At 33.2% G+C, this 8744-nt stretch overlaps 1 protein-coding gene across 1 annotated transcript; it reads left to right on the top strand.

Moving 5' to 3' along the window:
• The first annotated feature begins 4452 nt into the window (after nucleotides 1-4452).
• LOC141637964 (protein-tyrosine sulfotransferase-like) lies at nucleotides 4453-8703 on the top strand. Its single transcript, XM_074447392.1, has 6 exons — nucleotides 4453-4620; nucleotides 4716-4786; nucleotides 5667-5841; nucleotides 5937-6005; nucleotides 7307-7595; nucleotides 8375-8703. The coding sequence occupies exons 2-6, from the start codon at nucleotides 4732-4734 to the stop codon at nucleotides 8546-8548; spliced, it is 762 nt and encodes a 253-aa protein (XP_074303493.1). The 5' UTR covers nucleotides 4453-4620; nucleotides 4716-4731; the 3' UTR covers nucleotides 8549-8703.
• The last annotated feature ends 41 nt before the right edge of the window (nucleotides 8704-8744 follow it).

The raw sequence follows: 8744 nt of genomic DNA, 5'->3' as shown, positions 1-8744 counted from the left end.
TTGATCACCTGTATCAAACAGGCATAATAGTCGAAAACATTGGTCAGACGTTCAATCGTTGATATAACAGGAATTTGACTCGAAAATTACCCTAAACAGTAAAAACCCATGGAACTTGAAAGTCATGTTGATATATGTTCAATTTCAATGCTGGTGAAAAAAATGAGTTAAGACGTTCTTACAACCAGATAAAGTGATGTGCTAAAAAATCACCTTCAACTTCAAAAGGACATGGTATTCTATAGTAAGACCGTCTTACGTACGACTTACCATCAATATAGAGACGCGTGTCCAAAATAAGTGAAAACAAAATAAACATGACATGCACAAGTAGAATGTATGAAAAAAGGTTTCTACATCAGATGTATTACTCACGTCAATGAGTTTTTGTGTTTATAAATTACATTTTAATTTTATGACGTCAAAAATCAAATTTTTCTGAGTTTATATGTAATTTTTTGAGTTATAATGTAACTTTTTGAGATTAATGTTTAAGTAAATAAACTCAAAAACTTTATAATAAAACTCAAAAATTTTAAATTAAAACTCAAAAACTTTATGTTAATGCTCAAAAACTATATCATCTGATGTAATACATCAGATGTATAATCCACCTACTGAGAATGTAAATACATACAGTACCTGATTATGTACGCGGTACGCCTATATGATATTTCGCAGCAGATGATTCTTCTTGGGTTAAAACAACTTTGTTTCAAATAAGTTTAACCATGATCATAAGAAAAATCTGGTAAAATACAGAAAAGTTAGTTAAGTAATTGGTTTAATAGTATAGAACAAATATTGTGAAGAGGTTTTTATATATAAGTGTAATAATTAGTTTGAAAGCTAAAGGAAACAGTCATGAAAAATGCAACTAAGGTCACATGGGTTTATACAGATACTACGTCTAAATACATATATGTATAAATTTATAATTAAAATTAAATGCGTTATTTGCACTGCTCTTCATACATTTTTTCACTCAAGCTATCTCACTAAAAGCCAAATATTTAGCCGTTATTAAGGGTTACCCCTGCGTTTTTGGCATTCCTAAGCTGCCTATTCTTCTTCATTGCATTTGGGATAAAAATTAAAATTGCCCATTTACACCCATTCATTTTTCAATTGGAGCAAAATACTTGTTTTTATTTAATTTTGGTCGTGGTTAACTAATTTAAAGACCGCAGGTGTCAACTAACTTAGCTGGTAAAGTCATAAGACCAAAGTCCAAACGGTGCTCATAACCTGGGTTCGAAATCCGTCAACATCAAAATCCCCCTTCTGGCTCTCCTTAAACCATAATTTACGCTTATGTCTAATTTTCGGTTATGTCTAATTTTCGGTTAAGGAACGGATAACATGTGATGGGATAATGTTAACGCCACTACCATTTTTGTTAATGCCACTCAATTACAAGTCAATTATATGGGTATCTTACTATTCATTCTCTCACAATTTGAAAAAAAAACAAGTTTATGTACATATGTTTATAGTTCTTTATTTCTTCCTCAAAAATAAAACAGTGTTAACATATCACCTTCTTAGTTTCTTCTTAGTTTCGGAATCACAATAAAAATTCAGTGCATCTAAAACATCAAGAACTTGCTAATAACTTTGAAGTTTGAACAACCAATATTGGTTTTTTTTTTTACCATGCATATGCAAAAATCTTGAGAAGAACGCAAAGACGCTACCTTACGTCTAATATAACTAAGAAGCAATAAAGAAAATTAAAATGGTCAAACCCTGCAATTCATCATGCTAAAATACATATAATAATTGTAATTATAAACAAGTCAAAGATCTAAGTATACCTTAAAATTAAAGGAAATGATGAAACCACATTGGAAAATGAAGGCCACTTTTCTTCTTCTTCACTATAACTATAAGTTGTTAACCTTAAGCTCACAGAAACTTGTAACGTAGAATTGCAAAGAATGTGTGTAATATAGCGTATCAGAAATATCAAGTTTGGTATGGTTGACTTTTTATGTACTAAATTAATTAGTTATTTATTTAATTTATTTGGCGTCAAAATGGTGTTATTATGTATGCTATTTTGCCCAACTTTCGTGTCAACTTGATTGCCAGAAATCAGACTAGTTGTTCTTGGTATTCATCTAGTATATATCCCCTATCGATAAATACGACAATTTTTATGTTAGGGGTATTGAAAACAATTTAACATAAAAAGTTTAGTTTTTTACATTTGTAAGAGTCAGGAGTTGAACTCATCCATCACTAACGCCTACCAACTTTAAGATCGACTAATTGTGTGACACAATAATTTGGGAAGCTCTCCTACAAATTTATTCAGAAATTACTCTTTCGTACCATTTTACTATGTGGTTTCGTATCGCAAAGTGACTCTTTAATTACATACTTATTTTCATAAAAGCATACGAAGTACATAGATATAATGTTTAATCGTTATGTCTGCAAGAGGGAGTTTAGTGGTTAAAACTTGAGTAAAATTTTCAAAAGATCCAGACTCAAGTCTCATCAAAAGTCAGTCACTCCCGGATAACGTTATTCGTGAGGAAATTTATTAAATGGGATGTGGGTGAGAAAAAGGATTGTACATCACTACATCACATTTAATGATAACTTTTTGTGAAATTTTTAAATGGGATGTAAGTTTACTTGGGATTTTAGTTTTAAATGGAGAAAAAAAATTTTTTTGAAGAAGGATATGTAATTTTTTTTTAGTTGCATGTAACTTTTTTAAATTGAAGTTTTAGTAAATAAACTCAAAAACTTTATAATAAAATTCAAAAACTTTAGATTAAAACTCAAAAACTTTATCTTAATCCTCAAAAACTATACCATCTGATGTATTACATTAAATGTATAATCCACTTACTGGATGTGGGTACTTGGGAGTATTGGAGAAAGAGTGGCCTTTGTTTTGGGGTGTTGCCATTAAAACTGCTTATGACTTTTGAATAATGGATAATGCTTAATTAACTGAATAAAAATATGATATAGGATTGGTCCAAGTTAAACGTGTAAAGGATTGCTTTTCAGAGTGGGATGTTGCTGAGAAGTATGTTTTATCAGAGTTCGGTACTTCTAGTGGAAAATAACCCATACGGCCATACGGATAGATAGAAAACCGAAATCCTAATGAAATTTAGACCCATGATCGGACCGGTTTTAATAGTTCGATTTCGATCAGATCGATTTATAAACGGACCTACATGCAACTGCATAGTGCATACTGCATTCTTTGTAAAGATAATACTCACAAATCACAACTTACAAGCCCAATCCACAAACAAATGCAAGAGCAGCCCAAAATTGTGGTCCATGAGAATGTCAGAAAATGTCAGCTGGAAAATGTTGTCACATAGTCAACATGTGCGTAATTATATCTGGTAAATGGGTCAATCAGATAAAATTTGGATCGGGTTAATTCGGGTTGCTCATTGATTTCAAGTTAATTTGGGCCGGATCGGGTCAGTTATGAGTCAAAAAAACTCGGGTCATGTTCGGGTCTAATCGGGTCAATTCGGGTAGCTCATTAATCCTTTTAGTTATTTTCTCCAACTATCAATCAACAACCATCGCACGCGCACCCACCCCCACCGAGTTGTTGTCGCCCCTTCCTCACACGCCGCTAGTTAGACCAGCTGCCCATAACCAATCCTCCCAAACCCATACACGCCGCTTTAATTGTTTATTTACGTAAATAAAGATGAACTTGTGTAACTCTAGAAAACCTTATTTAACATCGTCATTTGAGTGTCACTTAAGAACTCAATATTATAATATCTTGATCATAGGCTAAAACAAAAACAATTGTTATATAAATACATGAACTTACAAAACAAATTTAAGTTTCTTTTTACCATTGATTCTGATAACTCCTCATAAGATCATTAACTAAAGTTCGTAACTTTTCTCCATGTAAAATATTTGCGACTATTACTCACGTGTCATATTTAAACATTTCATAAGAATATACATGGAGGTGATATTGTATGGTAAAAATGGGGTTTTTAAGAAAATGAAGGTAAAAGAATGTTGTAAAGAGGAATTAAATAAGTAAAATACAAACTCGGTTAATTTTCATATTGGTATATAATACTAATACATATACAAATAACTCTAATTTCTCATAATCATAAACATTGTAGGTTAACAATTAGTAATCATTGCATTATCAACAACTATCAATGAATATTATTTTAATTACATGGAGTTATCAATAAATAAATTTAAAGTGTGTGCAAAACATGACAAATAATATTTTATGACAACTAAATAATCTCATTATCAAATGATTACCAAAATCTCAAAATCTCATAAAGAATCCATGAATCTAGCTAACTATACAAAATCAGGTGCTATTATTTATCAATACTTATTAATTTAAGTGTTAAATATAATGGTCATGAATCATGATGAAGTTGGTCCACCGCCAGTCCACCACTACCAAAGTATATTTTTTTTAATTGTGTTCTGACGAGCACATGATTATTCACAACCTCCGATACCTCAGTATTAAGAGAGTATGCTTCATTTCCCCTTTTCCAAAATCAAAATACGCATACTCCGTATAATCTCAAAATAATTAGGGTTCCATTTGGCTTATAATTCTTCCAATTTCTTCTGGTATTTGATTTTTTATATATTTTATTTTTGACATGATTTTATTATATGCTCTGTTTTTCTTTGCTGATTTAGTTTTAATGTTGATTAATTGGCAGCAATTTTGGAGTTTTTATGGACTCCACTCCATTTTTGTTTCTTCTTCTTATTCTCTTCTTCACTGCATCAGGTACTTTTCTTTTCTATTTTTTTGCAATTCAACTACACTAAAACCATAGTTACCAAAGTTGGCTGGTGTGAGTGTTAAGGGTTTAGGGGTTCGATTTCCGACTTTTGCAAATGAAAAAGTCAAACTTGGGAGGTCAACCCATTAAATTGCCTTCAGTTCCTCGATGGAGATTGCCCGGTAGGGGATACTACTGGTCAACACAAAAAAAAACCGTAGTTTATTTCTTTTCTATTTTTTGCAATTCAACTACACTAAAACCGTAGTTTATTCGAGGCAGAGCCGGATTTCAAGTAAGAGAAGCTAAGAGTTGACCAAATATTTTGAAAAATGTTGTCTAAAACTTCTAATTTTCCGTTGGTAGGAGGCACTAGATCCTGCTAGCCTCCTCGCTCCGTCACTGATTTGAACATCCTTTTGGACTATAATGTTTGCGATATACTCAGTCCGTCTCAATCATTTGTTTGTTTACCTTTGGTTAAAATATTTCTGATAATGAATAAAAATTTGTAAACAAATGAATGGGAAACTAGAAAAATGTTAAAAAAACTTTTGATTAAAAAATTGAATTTTACATTGCCACCAACCCTGCTAGCCTACTCGTTTTGCCACTGATTGGTGCATCTTCTATAGGAGTATAGTTTTCGTATTATAGATGGTTGATCAAAGGAAAGCTGGAACTTTTGGTTTTCCTATTAGTCTATTATTACATGTATAAATTTGTCATCCAAGTCCATTGCTATGTCATATTCTTGAATTGTTTGTTTCCTTGTTTTTGTTCTTTTTAAAACCAAGTTGAGTGTGCAACATTTTTGCAGTTATTGGTTTGATTTTGGGTTTTCGCCAAGTAACATTAGTAATTTTTTTCTCTCTGAAATTTCAGCCTTCCTGCCTGTGAATGCCTCTTCTGAAGATGATTTCCAGCTCTGTGAGAGTGTTGTAAATAAATGGGCAACTTCGCAACTAAATCATGAATTCAAAGAAGATAGGCATACACTCCGTGACCTATTGTTTTTCTTGCACATACCAAGGACGGGAGGACGAATTTATTTCCGCTGGTACATGCTTATGCATTTTACCCTTTGCTATACTTGTTTTAAGTGTCCGTGGATTGAATGGCAGTTTATTGCAATGTCTATTCCTCTCCTTGCAGTTTCTTGAAGAAGCTGTACTCTAATCAGTTGTGCCCTCCTTCCTATGATAAATTGTGGTTCAACCCGAGGTATGAATACAAACATTTTTTTTATCGGCATTTTTCTGTAATTTTGTGTCGTCTCATTTGGTGTGTATTCTCAATGGCACTAGAAAAAGGCTACTTTGGTAGTACCTGGTTTCTTTGCTGTTTTATGTGTCAGTTGATGACAATTATTTCATGCTATTTTGCATTTTTTTACTTAAAAATTACAATAATGCCATTTATGGGCTCATGGCCCTAATAAACAAGTCATGTAAGATTTTGACATGTCTAGTCGATAGTGATTCATAGCCATTGCTAAGCTTCCTAATCCACTTCATAAGTAAGGTTTTGTTCCGCCTCGGGATTTCCTTGATGTCAAAATTTAAACTCAATCGACCCTTCTCTTCTAGGCGTACAATCTTTATCCGTCACGTCCCAAGAAAAGGGGGAATAACATTAGTCTAAGCTTTCTCGATAAATTTTATACGCAAAGGACAAACAAAAGTGGGCAGGGGATATTCCCATGTTCAAGATCCTTTTTCCCCCATTGAATAACAATAAACATCACCATTTATCTTGGTAAGCAGATCTTGGTTAGCTATTGCCAGGTGTCTTTCATTATGCAACCTAGCCTTGCAGGGAGGGATCACATCAAGCTGTTATGTAGTATTCCATATAGGTTGTTTTAAATATCATTGGTTTAGCAAGAGAGCTTTGCTTTGCAGTGTGGCTTAAACCACTTTAGTGCTAAACTGGTTAAAGGTACTAGAAGCAGATATGCTCAATGTGTATTGGTATGTCCGTCCAGGTCATTTGTTGTCCGTTGGTTTTGGTACAAAGACCAAGGAAAGAGGAAGGGGCCAATTACTAAATGACAAGTGGAACAAATTGAATGTGAATGATCAAATTACTCATCAAGTTCATTCTTAAAATAGAAAGGACAAACAATTGACTAAGACATCCTAATAAGGAAAAGGACAACAAATGACCAGGACAGAGAGAGTATTATTATTAATGCTGTTATTAATTATTACCCAATCACTGATTCAAGTCACACTGATTCAAGTCAAGTAAGTGGATAATGGATTCAGAATATCCTCCTTTTCTTCCATCATTCTTTGCTCACCTTTCCTTAGTGGCATTCTACTGCAGGAAATTTCATCGAGTTCCATATGATGCTTAAAGTTATCTAGAATATTTCAGATAAACCTTGTTTGGTTAAACTTATCTAGAATATTGTTGAAACGAACATTATTGTAGTTTTTGACACTCTTCTTTTGATGCTTCTGCATGCAAGTTTAATATGCTTGTTCTCTTGACATATCATTTATATATCTTATTTGCAGGAAAGCAAACTGCAGGTTATTAGTTACTCATGATGATTATAGCATAATGTCGAAGCTACCCAAGGAAAAAACATCAGTTGTGACAATATTAAGGAATCCCGTTGATCGTGTATTCAGTACATATGAGACCTCAATTGAGGAAGCTGCTAGATTTTTGGTGCATTCTAATTTAACTTCTATAACACAATCGGCAAGACGTCTACAAAACAATAGCAATGTAGTTAGCACTGAAGACATATGGCCTTGGAAATATTTGGTTCCATGGATGAGGGAAGACCTGTTTGCTAGGGTATGGATTCACTGCTGTTTCTTCCTTCATTTATTTCCCTTTTTCTGTGTAGTACTATTGTTCACTGGTATTCCGTTTATCCAGAGCAATTTTTTCGTCACTTAAATTTGAAGCCCGACCACATTATTGAAATATCGATGTAAATATTACATTTAGTAAGTGATAATGCACCTCTTTTGTGTGCCATACGTCCATGCAAACTTCCCAATTTCACGGACTATGTTAACTTCTTCTTGTTTGGGGTTCTCTTTTGAGTTCAACAGACATTGATTGAATGGTATTCCTAGAATTTCTGTCGTCAACTAGGATGTAGTGCAGCCTGTCTGACATTATACTTGGTCACTTGAATTTGATGGAATTTTTTTGTAAAAATATTATTATTCAAAGTAAGCCTGTCTTTTATCATCATTGTCATAGTGCCTTCAGTTTTAATTAGGGATTTCATTGCAAGAGTGTCGTATGGAGTACCATAAAGGCATAAACATAATCAGAATTAATAAATAAAGACGCAAAAAAATTTCTATGATAGTGCACTACTTATTAGGCGCTTCCCGGCAATGGCAATGGTGTATTATGTCATTACAGTTTGTGGCGGAATAATGATCTGCCTTTTCCCAAGCATTGTTTGGTGAATGTTGTCTGCAGTTGAAAAGCCATCAAACATTATGTGTGGAATATTTATCCAACGGGAATCTATAGCCTAAAAAGATTTGAAAATGTGTTACATATGGGTTAAACAGAACTCTTTTGAAGATATTTATGTCAATCTAAATTTGCAGAGAGATGCTAGGCGACTTAAGAAACAAAATCATGTTGGGCATAATGATTCATATGAGATGGGAGATATGACTATGCCACTGCGCCAGTACATCAACGATCCAATAGCTTTGGACATTGTTCACAATGGAGAGACTTTTCAGGTTGACCTATCCTTGTTAAGATTTGCATCTTAAGTAAGCAGTTGTTATGATTGCAATGCAGATTCACGTGTTTTGCTTCCTATAGTTTTCTCCCATTATCTGTGGGGTTTTGGTCTCAAGATAATTGTTTAAAAGGTACTTTTGTTGTAATTGAATTTCTTATCCACTGATTTTTTTTTGTTTACACTGTATCCAGTATACTTTCCTGTTACGGTTAGATAGCCTGGTG

Source organism: Silene latifolia, unplaced genomic scaffold (assembly GCF_048544455.1).
Source record: "Silene latifolia isolate original U9 population unplaced genomic scaffold, ASM4854445v1 scaffold_159, whole genome shotgun sequence".
Taxonomy (NCBI): Eukaryota; Viridiplantae; Streptophyta; class Magnoliopsida; order Caryophyllales; family Caryophyllaceae; genus Silene; species Silene latifolia.
The sequence above is the reverse complement of the archived record's forward strand: the minus strand, read 5'-3'. Positions and strand labels throughout refer to the sequence as shown.

Bases quoted from the DNA above. Each gene is read 5' to 3' on its own strand.
- LOC141637964 (XM_074447392.1), top strand. From the start codon at position 4,732: ATGGACTCCACTCCATTTTTGTTTCTTCTTCTTATTCTCTTCTTCACT. The intron at 4,787-5,666 runs GTACTTTTCTTT...CTGAAATTTCAG, and splicing joins TCTCTTCTTCACTGCATCAG to CCTTCCTGCCTGTGAATGCC. The intron at 7,596-8,374 runs GTATGGATTCAC...CTAAATTTGCAG, and splicing joins GGGAAGACCTGTTTGCTAGG to AGAGATGCTAGGCGACTTAA.